Source organism: Aspergillus tubingensis (assembly GCF_013340325.1).
Source record: "Aspergillus tubingensis WU-2223L DNA, scaffold_4, whole genome shotgun sequence".
Lineage (NCBI taxonomy): Eukaryota > Fungi > Ascomycota > Eurotiomycetes > Eurotiales > Aspergillaceae > Aspergillus > Aspergillus tubingensis.
The window spans coordinates 2,189,042-2,200,612 of record NW_023336278.1 but is presented as its reverse complement, the minus strand read 5'-3'; the positions used below and the strand labels follow the sequence as shown (position 1 = coordinate 2,200,612).

Below are 11,571 nucleotides of genomic sequence, written 5' to 3'. Positions count from 1 at the left end.
ATATGTTGGAGTTGGAGTCTTTGATTTATCATTTGTGCATATATTATATATAAAGCGTGTACATATTCAGACCATGTGAAATTGAGATCGAATGAGACTGGCATATTGCTTCTATCGCTGTTCCGGGTTTAATATATATTATACACATCGTAATGAACACTACTCACTAGCAACAAGTATCATGGTTTCATAATCGCAGCCCTTCCGCCGTCTCCAGAAGCAAGTGGCATCCCATAGTATACAGTAGTAATCGAGAAGTGGCGTCTACTATGAAACCCTTAATTGAATCGCATTGATTAAATGCTTTTGCTCGATCAATCAAACATCTCCAAAAATTAAAATGAAAAGGAAAAAAAAAAAAAGATTTTGCGAATGAGAAACATGAACTCAATGAATATATATATAAAGCTTCGAATTGATCATCCGTTCTACTTTTATACCATAATACACCATATGCCGTAATGAGAATAAAAATAACTACTACCGAATCTATACAATAAGTCTCTCGAAAGAGTACTTGCCCGCCGCTTTCCGCCGCAAATAACCAATCTCTCTGCTACTTCTCGTCTTGACCTCACCAGTGGACAGCTTGACCTTAGTCTTGCTGACATCGTTTGATCCGGCCTTGAGCGACAACGGCAGCAGCTTGCCGCTAGCGTCACCCTCAAGTCCATCATCGTCCTCGGTAGCGCCGAAGACCATCAGGTCCGCGCCGTTGAGCTTCTCGAGTCGCACCATCGCAGAGGCGGGGGTATCGCTACCGGAGTCGACGGCGACGGTGGTGGTGGCGGAGCGGATGGCGCTGTTAGCGTAGCGGAGGTATTCGTGGAGGATGCCCTTGAGGTAAGTGGCCTCTTCGATGCCGGCGAGGGCAGCGGAGATTTCGGACTTCAGGTCGGCGATGAGTTCCTGGTCGCGTGCTGTGATGGAGTCGTCGACGCCCGAGGCGGCGGAGATCCAGCCTGAGGGGCCGATGGCGTCGACGGAGGCGTTGAGGAGGTCGACGATGGTGGAGAGGGAGATCGGGGGGTTGGTTTGCTCGGCGGGGACGGGGATGGGAGGGGACTCAGTGAAGCGGGAGGTGTAGCCTCCTGTTGCGAGGGAGAGGCGGAGGTGGTGCACCATGGAGATGATCTCGGTGCGGGAGAGGGCGGAGCGGATGGAGGTGGTGATGGCGGGGAGGGGGTGGCGGTGGATCTTTTCGAGGGTGGTGTTGAGGGCAAGGAAGATGTTTCCGAGGCTGGGTTCGGCGTGGGAGAGGGCCAGGGCCTGGGTGGTGGCTGCTTGGTCTTGGTCTTCGCCGTTGGTGAGCGCCTTGGGGGCTTCCTCGTCCAGGGTGACGGAGCGGGAACGAGCGGTGTTGATGAGGAGCTTGAGGATGTAAGCGAGCTCGTCGGTGGAGAAGAGGACGCGGCCTTGGAGGACGTCGATGAGGCGTTGGAGGGATGGGTCCGATTCGGTCAGGGCTTGGATGAAAGATCCGCTGGGGAGAGAGGGGAGGATACGGGGTTTGAAGGATCGGCGGAGAGCGATCTCGACGTTGTTCGGGGACAGGTGGCCGATCTGGATGAGCCATTGGCAAGTTCGCTGGGGCCACAGGTTGATGGACAAGCGGAAGGAAGACGAGGCTGACAGTTGGTCCTGGCTCGAGGCATCATCTTTCAGCTTGAATATCAGGGACAGAAGATGGACTGTTGTCTCCGGGTTGACGTAGTCCTCTGGTGAAGGGAAGCCGTTGGCACCGAAGTAGGCCAGTACTGCACGATCGAAAGCATCGGCATCCTGGGCCTCGGAGTACTGGTGGAGGTCGGCAGTCAGCTTGTTCCAGCGCTCGACTTCTTCGGGCGATGAGAGACCCAGAACTGCTGTATCCTCGGTGCGATGCTTTTTGGCGGATCCGATACCCCGGCCGATAGCGTCGATTAGCAAGCCATCCCTGGACCGTTTGAGGGAGGGGTTGGCAGTGTTGTGCGACGGGCTCAAGTCGAAAGCGAGCAGAGTGTTGTCCTTGGTAGCAATGGCAACTCCCAGCTTGGCGTAGTAGCTAACAAACGTTGTGCGCGCCTTGATGCCGGAGGCACTGGCTGGGATGTCGCCGACAGCGATGTTGCGCTGCACGGATTTGTATTGCGTATCGTAGACGGCGATCATGGACTTGCCGGCACCGATCACGGACTGAGGGGAGATACGCATAAGGGAAGAAAATTCCTCATTCTCAAGAATAAACTTGGAGGTCATAGTGGGAGTGTACTGGGAGAGATCGAAGTTGATGTATCCCTGTCCGAAGGAAACGTTCAGCCCAGCTGATCCAGCATGGAAGTACCACTGCGAGCCACGGGTCTCGATCGTCTCAGGCCCATCAATGTCAGGGAGGTTAAATGTGATCAGGTGGCGCATCTTCTGGCTTTCGTCGTGGCCCGCAGAGGAGGCATTGGCCGGAACGGAGAACATTTGGACCTTCACGTCGCTCAGTTTCGTGTGCTGGGAGCCAATGGGTTGCGAAACAAGCAACAGCACCGAGGGTTCGTCGACACCGGTCTCTGTAAGGTTTCCAAAGGCTAGGGCGGCCAGATCTTGTCTGCGCTTGAACAAGGACTTCTTCGCATCTTCGAATTCGACGAGGAAACATGAGCGGATCTCATGAGTTGTGCTGGTTTTAGCGACCTCGCTGTGCCGTAAGCTCCAATGCTGGGTCTTCAGGTCCGAAGATAGGCGCCGGACGCGACCGTCTTGATGAACAGCCAGAACATCGAACGATCCTTCCTCTTCCTCCTCTTTAGTCTCGGTTGGAACAATGCCAACAAAAACCGCAGGACTTTCCGAATCGGTCACTGAATAAGACGAGGAGCCGATGGAAGGCGCACTAGATCCGTTCCCGCCATTCTCCTCCACGAAAGACTTGATCTGCTGTTTCACGGCGACGTAGGTCTGCCTCCTGACAAGAGACTTATTGATCTTTCTGCGCACCGAGCAGGGCTGGCAGGAGAACGCGGACTGGGGTGGGACGGCGTAGGAGGTCACCAATTTGGGTGTTTGGATCTAGAGAGAGTCGGCGAGTCAGTCTCTATTATCCTTCCAATGCTGAGTTTTGAAGTTCATGCATACGTTGTAGATATTCACGGCCTCTCCATCGACCGCAACAACCACTTCATGTCTCTTGCGCTTTTTCGAGTCGGCCAAGCTATGCACTTCGCCCAGGTGGGTTTTACCGGTAGAGGCATGCAACGGGCGCGGCAAGTGAGCCAGCACTGACGGGGGCTGCAGATCCATGATTGTAAGAGCCGGTCCAAAGAAATGCGATCAAAGCGCGACCGTTCTCGCCGAAGAGCTGAGGCACCGTGAACTTCTTGCAGAAATCCATTCTGTATGGCTTCCCGAAAAATTTCCGGGCTTACGTTGCGCCGATCTCCGGGCGGTGTCTCCCAATGGGGTTAGGGGCCACCTGACTGCGGGTCTTGTATGGATTGGGTATGGTATGAAATGACGTCCAAGGCGGGCATTATTGGCTCCCTCGGTGGCCGCGCGGAAACACGCGCTGCTTCGCGTCGATTTCGTTCCTTAATTGCTTATCGTTGCTGCAGCTGAGAAGCTGACTCTAAACAATATCCTAACTATCCGCTCCTTCACATTCTTACCCCAGTTCATGTCTTGATCACTCCTTTTACCTGATTATAATTCTTTTAGATGATGAGCACTGGCTCATCTCATGGACGCATCGTGGTGAGCCAGATTTAGTATGGCTATGGGACAGGGAGAGCAGCGTGCAATCCATCCGTTCTTTCGAAGAGGTCTTTGTTCCCTTTGGCTTCCCCATGTCCATTGATGCTTATATTCTACAGAACTTGGGATATCCACGAGCCCAATTGGTCAAACACCCGTCGGCAATCACTCCTACGAGGGACCGGAGCTTCTGCACAAACAACCGCCCAGCAACCATGTCCCTGCCCTGTCCTCTTGCCCCGAACCGTCCCCTACGCCTGTTGCAACACTAGATCATGACCCTAACGCCGACCGGAGGAAGAGACGGAAAACAGACAAGGAGAAGTCGAACCCAACAACGTCAGGTCAGGGATCTGTGATGAATTATGTCATCTCCAAAGATGCGCGATCTCAGGATAAAGATACCACCTCAATTGCAAGCGAGAATGCAGATACGGCCGATGATGGCCTGGTGCCTCCGGAGTCCAAGCCGGAGTCCAAGACTGGCACTGAGCCCGCTACCCCTGCTTCAGAGGGGGTGGACACGACTAAACAAGGGCCTGATTACGAGCTTGCAGCCGGCACTACGCATGAACCGGTGACTGAAAGAAGGTCACCTCGGCAAAAAACGATCAAATTGAACCCTAACGGAAAATTGTTACCTTCTCCTGTGGCAGATAAGATCGAGGATAAGCCGAAGAAGACGAGGACCAGCAAGCGTAGCAAGGTGGACTCCCAGAAGCTTACCGGTTCCGAAAGCAGGGTGGTGATCATCCGATACGGCATGGAAAGTAGTGCGAGGGAACGGGTGGGAAAGCTGATTGACGACATACTTGCTGGTCACAAGAAGCATGGCGTCAAACAGGCCTCCCAGCCTGTGGCCCCCGCCTCTTCTACAGTCGCACAACAGCCACAGAGACCGACTCATCCATTCTTCCTGAAGAAGTCCACGCGCAAGCAAGATACCACAGACTCGCAGTCCCGAGAACCTAATTCTACCAATACACAGCCCTCCATGGGAACAGGACTTACAGCGCGCCCATTTCCTGGCCAGGATACAGCATCAACAGCCGTTCCTTCCACCACTTTCACATCGTATAAGCATCGTCGTTCCAAGTTTCCAGAACCTATACAGCCAATTTGGCCTCCGCGCGACCTAGTCCATGTCCGAGGCATCGAACACAACACCCAAACTACAGCCACTTCCGACCCCGTGACGCGGGATTTGAAGAAGGCAAAGATGGCTGCTATTAGCATTCATGACAACGAAAACGTACTTATACACCAAATTCGGCAATACTCGTCAGACTCTCCGCAAAGTCTGAGGATTCCCTCTAGACACGTCGCTAGCGGCAAGGTTATACAAACAGCCGTGACCAGACAACTATCGGCATCTTCTCACGACAAGAAGACGCTCGTGGGAGCCTGTCACCCGGCCCTTAGAAAGCTACATTCCTCGCTTCCCAGTTACATGACACCGTTCGATCAAGGGACATTCGAAACGATGAATTGGGCTCAGAAGTATGCTCCTCAATCGGCTGACCAAGTTCTCCAAACCAGCAAGGAAGCATACATGCTACGGGACTGGCTGAAATACCTTATGGTTACAACAGTCGACACCGGTAAATCCTCCAAGGGCGATGAAAAACTACGAAAAAGTGCCGAGGAGAAGAAACGAAAGAAACGGAAGAAAGAGAACTTGGATGGCTTTATTGTCTCAAGCGAAGACGAGGCATACGAACTGGACCCTGTTAATGAATCAGATGATGAACTAGCGGGAGATGTCACCACTAAGAGAACCCTGGTCCGGTCCAATGACCTGGCTCTGAGTTCGAAGTCAGGCGCTGATAGAGCTCGCGTATCCAACGCAATTCTCCTCAGTGGTCCTCCGGGATGTGGTAAAACGGCGTCAGTGTACGCGGTGGCAAAAGAGCTTGATTTTGAAATTTTCGAAATCAACCCGGGTAACCGCCGTAGTGCCAGAGATATCGTGGAGCGTGTGGGTGACATGACACGAAATCATTTGGTCCACAACGCGAAGACTGGCGAAGTATCTGTCGCAGATGGGCCGGAAGAAGCGCCACCCGATCACAAGCAAAACAAATTGATGGGCTTTTTCAAGTCTGGAGTCGCTAAAGACTCCAACGGGGCTCCCAAGGTCGACGTGAATAGCGCTACTCAAGTGACCGATATCAAGCGCTCTCGAAACCAGAAGCAATCACTCATATTGTTGGAGGAAGCTGACATTCTTTTCGAGGAAGATAAGCAGTTCTGGTCCGGAGTCATGGCACTAATCAACCAGTCGAAACGTCCAATCATTATAACATGTAACGACGAGAATCTTATCCCTCTTCAAGACATAGGATTTCATGCCATCCTTCGCTATCGACCTCCTCCACTAGACCTTGCCGTCGATTACACCCTCCTCCTGGCAGCAAATGAGGGCCACATGCTCAAGCGCAACGCTGTTGAGGACCTATATGTGAGCAACGGCAGAGACCTTCGACGGACCGTCATGGAACTCGGATTCTGGTGCCAAATCGCAGTCGGGAGCGAAAAGTCTGGTCTCGATTGGATTATCGACCGGTGGCCACGGGGCTCAGATCTCGACCAGAATGGCGATCCACTCCGAGTGCTGAGTTTGAACACTTACGAGCCACACATGGGCTGGTTTAGTCGCGATATGTTGTTGTGCGACGGCATAGACGCTGATATAGAGACCCAGCGCGAGGCCTTCAATTGGTGGCAGCTCAGCACCCAAGAGTCGGAGAGCAAAGCTGACGCCAAGTCTAACCTTTCCAAATCGCCATTGAACCCAGTCTCGGCCACAACGAACGCCGAGCGGCTTGATCAGTTACGGCAGGCGTCCGAGTTCTTGGATATGAAGAGCGACCTGGATATTCTTGGCTCCTCTTGCTCGATCGAAGCCAAACTGGTAAGCCATGACGTCTGTCATACCACATGATTACCAGACATTGACTTTTTCTTTAGGATATTGTGGATACTTCGGCTCCTTTCATGCCCGAGAAGCAGCGATCGAACTACGCTGAAGGCTACACCTTACTCGACACCTCTCTTGTACCTGACTATTCGCAGACGCAAACTGCCATTGCTTGTACATTTGAGGTCTTACTTGGGAGAGCCTTTCGGCATGAAGATGGACAGGATGAGGCCGCTCGAGCCGCCCAGGTGCTAGAGAACGTCGCTAAACCCGAGTCTGCGAATACGTCCGAAGCAGGTCTTCTCTCCGCATTCGCACCCATTATGCGGGCTGACCATGTGTTTCCTGCACCTACGGGACGCCTGGCCCCCTCATTTGAGAATGGACTAGCGCCTATCGCCGAAGATCTAGGCCCGTACATTCGGGGGATCATGTCCTACGACATGCGTCTCGCACGATATCGCCATCTGCTAACGGGCGCGCTCTCCGAGGACCAGAGCGGTACAAAACGCGGGCGACAGACCAGGGCTAGCCGAGCAGCGCTAGAAGGAGGGAGCAAAGCTCACACGCGGAAAGAAAGATGGTTCGCATCCGATGCGAATCCATCATTGATCCTAGCCACTGGCAAGCCAGAATGGCAAGATGTCTTGGTGCAGAAGGGATATTTTACGGTCCCATCCGGTGGGGAAAGCATGCCGGAATGCCATGAGCAAACATCGGAGAGTTCAAGTGAAGGGGGCATCTAATGGCGGATAGATACACGAGGTGGACGCGACTGCATTCTCTAAGCGAACGTATATAGATACCTAGATACCAGATGAAGAAATGGAATAATGTGCAAGATGTGTTTGTTGATGACAGAGTAAAGTGCAGTTGAACCATGGTTGTCGAGGGGGTCCTTGACTTGCCAGCCGCACTAGCGCCTCCCGCCGGTGGAGCGCCGACTTTCCCCCAAAGAGACAGACACTCACTCACTTGCACGCGTTGCTGCTGTCTTATCATCCAACCCCCGAGGAAGAGCAGGCCCTTTTCCCTCGCTGATACCCGATTGTTCATCGCTATCATTTCAATCGGCTGCCTACTATTGTCTACATCTGCCTGATCTGTTGCTCTCCAACCCTCCGTGGCCGTAAAGGTGTCTGTCGTGGTTGTGCCCTTTTCGCGCAACACTTATCACCTCATTGCTCCTCTCCGACCGAGCTCCGCTTCGTCACTGCCTATCAACAGTCGCATCCATCGTCCCCAGCCACCACCGTCTCCATGTCTCTGTTCGGCACTTCGCCGGAGGACTCTCCACTGGCTAATTCGGCCCAGAGGTCCAAGGCCTCCCTTTTCGCAGACGAGCCGCCGTATGGCAGCAATACGGGCAATGCGAGCTCCTCCCTGTTCGCCGATGACGACAGCTCCGGCTCACCCTGGATGAGTAACACCAATAAGAGAACGTCCAAGGAAGAGATCGTGAAGACCCTGCTGCCGGATTCTGATGTCCCCGAGAGCTATATCGATGCGTATGATCTAGCCCTTAGTGCGGGGGACCGCGTTGGAACCGGTGTCGGGTTGACGTCCGTTCGGGAAATACTGTCGGGCAGTGGCCTGAGCGCCACCGATCAAGCGAAGATACTCAACCTTGTTATCTCGGGCGATAGTGACAGCTCCAATGGTCTTGGTCGGGGAGAGTTCAGTGTCCTACTAGCGCTCGTGGGTCTTGCGCAGGAAGGCGAGGACCTTACGTTTGATGCAGTGGACGATCGACGCAAGAGTGAGTTGGCGCTGAAACTTGTCTACTTTAATTAAGCCACTAACGGGCGCGGCGTGCAGAGCTCCCAGTGCCGAAAAGCTCTTACCTCGACGCATTGCGCGCCAAACAGGCATCATCGGCTACACCTGTCCAGTCACAAGACCGTCCCGCTACGCCTCCTCCTCCTTCCTCCGCTCCCTTACGAGAACCGAGCTCGACTCAGTCGCGACGATCTGCCCGAGGATCGATGGGTAGCTTAGAGGCGGATCCGTGGGGTAGTCCCCAGCTGCACCGTGGTCACAATCACGCCCAGACCGAATCGGAGCACGCCGTATTGAATGGGTTTGGGAGCGTGCGATCGGGATTCAATGCCTGGTCCAGTAGGGCCAGTGAGGGGGATCATACACACGGAGCGTCTGATAACGGCCGTGCCAACGGCCATGCTGATGCTCCACCTAGCAATACTGGATTTGGATGGGGCGAGAGCACGGGGAATACATCTGAAGGCAGTGGTGGTGGACTAGGAGGGCCTGTCCGAGCAGGACTTGGAGGCTTTGGCTCCTCTGGAAGTGATCAGGGCGAGCCTAATCCCCGTCGGCGGTCGTTGGGGATAGGCCGGGTCAGCAGCCCCCGTCTGGAAGAAGTCATAACGATAACGCTGCTCCCGGAGAAGGAGGGCATGTTCATGTTTCAACATCGCAATTACGAGGTAAAGTCGGCGCGTAGGCAGAGCACGGTCGTGCGACGGTATAGCGATTTTGTCTGGCTTCTGGACTGCCTTCACAAACGATACCCATTCCGGCAGTTGCCTTTGCTTCCACCCAAGAGGCTTTCAGGTACGTTTGAACAAAGCTTGTTAAAAGCTCTCCAAGATTACTTACCTGGTAAAAGTCAATGGCACTCACCTTGCAGCGGATTCCAATTCCTTCCTTGAGAAGCGTCGCAGAGGACTCGTCAGATTCACCAATGCCCTCGTTCGTCACCCGGTTCTCAGCCAGGAGCAGCTGGTCATTATGTTTCTAACCGTCCCTACGGTATGTCTGATTTTGGGGTCTCGATCTGGGTACTTCTAGGAGGGGAAGCTAATGTTGGGTAGGAACTTTCGGTATGGCGTAAGCAAGCCACAATATCAGTACAGGATGAGTTCACCGGCCGAGCCTTGCCTCCCGATTTAGAGGACTCGTTGCCATCGGACCTCACGGACATGTTCGATACGGTTCGCAGTGGCGTCAAGAGGTCTGCGGAGGTATACATCAATCTATGCACTTTACTCGAGCGTCTAGCCAAGCGCAATGAGGGGCTTGCCGCGGATCATCTGCGATTTTCTCTTGCCCTTCAGTCGCTTACTGAGATGACGCGGGACACGTATGCCTTTGACACCAACGACGTGCCGTTGCTCAATGAAGGCATTAAGGCCACCGCGAGGCATCTCTCGGCCAGTCAAAGCTTGCTGGAAGATGAAGCACGAGCCTGGGAGGAAGGGATGCTGGAAGACCTTAAGCGCCAACGGGACTGCCTGGTCAGCGTTCGCGAGATGTTTGACCGGCGGGACCGTTATGCGCGCAACAACATCCCTCAGTTAGAAAAGCGCATTGAAAACAGCGAGAGGAAACTGCAAGAATTACGGGCGCGGACCCAGCCGGTTAAGCCAGGGGAGATTGAGAAAGTAGAGGAATCAATTGTCAAGGTATGGACTTTTTACCATTTTTGGAGAGGATATAGTGGGGGATACGAGGAATGGAGAGGCTGACCTTGCATGTTACTGCTGTAGGACAAGGAATCAATTGTGCATCAGCACGCACGTGGGGTGTTCATCAAGGAATGCATCCGCAACGAACTTATGTATTTCCAACAGAGCCAGTATCACATCAGCCGGCTTCATCAGGACTGGAGCCAGGAGCGAGTGAAATATTCGGAGCTGCAGGCTGACAATTGGCGGTCACTGAGCGATCAAGTGGAGGGCATGCCACTGGGTGATTAGACTTCGACCGGGCCCAGTCTGTTCCCCGTGTCGCTGTTGGCGCGTATGTCTCGATAAATGTGTGTGACTTGTCAATGTGGGAATTACCGGCGGTAGTCTTTGCTCAGAATCTTGTCACGTTTATTTGCTTCTCACGCGCATAATGTCTCGCTTATTTTCCCCCTCTGTTCCGCTGTGTTTGCTACGACGCTGTTCCATCTATGCTGCTGTGTTGTTTAGCCTGAAATCTGTTGTCTCCTTTTTTTTATTCTTTGCCCGTGATGTGTTTGTTTGTCATGCTTCCAAGCAACTCCTGTTCTCTCCGTGGTCGGCTGCAGATTGCAGGGATGATCTTTTGACACATGGTTGGGTTGCTTTTTGGGACTGACCTGCAGGAGAGAGTAACACACTTGCATGCAGAACCAAGTCAAATTAGGCATTCATCGTGGGTCCATCTGTCTGTCTGCCTCGTGCTGGTAATTTTTCCCTCCCCCAGGTGACTTGAGTTCAGGTGACTGGTGGGTTATTCCGAAATTTTCCATTAGTAGTAAGTAGTAGACCCAACAGGCAGTGGAGCTATATCCACGCATTCTGTAGATGCATAGTACTCGAAATCAAGGCTCTCTCAACCCTCGCCACAGATTATGATCGCCAACCACTCATCCACAAATACATCATCAATTGAGGTATTCTACCAATACTAACTATTAGCTAGACAACTAGTATTGTGTATTCGCGCGCTAGCCGGGTTAAATAAAAGCGAAGACATCATCACCCACAGTACCCCTGACCCTCATTCGCTGGTTACAGAACTACGCAGTAAGTACTAGTAGTTGCAGTCAGGAACTAAGTATGTTGCTACATACATACATACGTATCGATTCTCGAGTCATTCAGTTCCTGCCTGTTCACGTGGAACTCGTTAGTATATTAATATGCAGGTTACTGCATATAATGAATTACTTTAGTTGATTGCTGAGCATTGCTATTACTACTTACTAATGGGTAGTAGTAATCGGTTATCTGCAAAGTACTTAGTCGCTGACTGACTCAAGCAAGATCTGTATTCTGCAGATGCAGTAGATAGATAGATCGATTCATCGGTGAATTTCATCATACTAGTACTTGTAGTTCAGGTTTGGGGGGTGGGGGTGGTGGTTGATGCCTGTATTTGATTTTTCTTTCAATTGAGTTTTGTGACTATTATGCTGTGAGCCTTGGAAGTATCATAGT

At 52.6% G+C, this 11,571-nt stretch overlaps 3 protein-coding genes across 3 annotated transcripts; 2 read left to right on the top strand and 1 right to left on the bottom strand.

The window, feature by feature from the left end:
- Positions 1-489: 489 nt before the first annotated feature.
- Positions 490-3,270, bottom strand: AtWU_03273 (uncharacterized protein; the record flags this gene model as incomplete). Its single annotated transcript, XM_035498386.1, has 2 exons — positions 490-3,039; positions 3,106-3,270. 2 exons carry the CDS (start codon positions 3,268-3,270, stop codon positions 490-492), a joined length of 2,715 nt encoding a protein of 904 aa, XP_035354279.1.
- A 466-nt stretch (positions 3,271-3,736) lies between these two features.
- On the top strand, positions 3,737-7,386 carry AtWU_03272 (uncharacterized protein; the record flags this gene model as incomplete). The annotated part of the gene is made up of 3 exons (XM_035498385.1): positions 3,737-3,788; positions 3,840-6,634; positions 6,691-7,386. The coding sequence occupies 3 exons, from the start codon at positions 3,737-3,739 to the stop codon at positions 7,384-7,386; spliced, it is 3,543 nt and encodes a 1,180-aa protein (XP_035354278.1).
- A 514-nt stretch (positions 7,387-7,900) lies between these two features.
- Positions 7,901-10,359, top strand: mvp1 (sorting nexin Mvp1; the record flags this gene model as incomplete). Its single annotated transcript, XM_035498384.1, has 5 exons — positions 7,901-8,399; positions 8,459-9,214; positions 9,270-9,412; positions 9,475-10,065; positions 10,150-10,359. 5 exons carry the CDS (start codon positions 7,901-7,903, stop codon positions 10,357-10,359), a joined length of 2,199 nt encoding a protein of 732 aa, XP_035354277.1.
- Between the last annotated feature and the right edge of the window lie 1,212 nt (positions 10,360-11,571).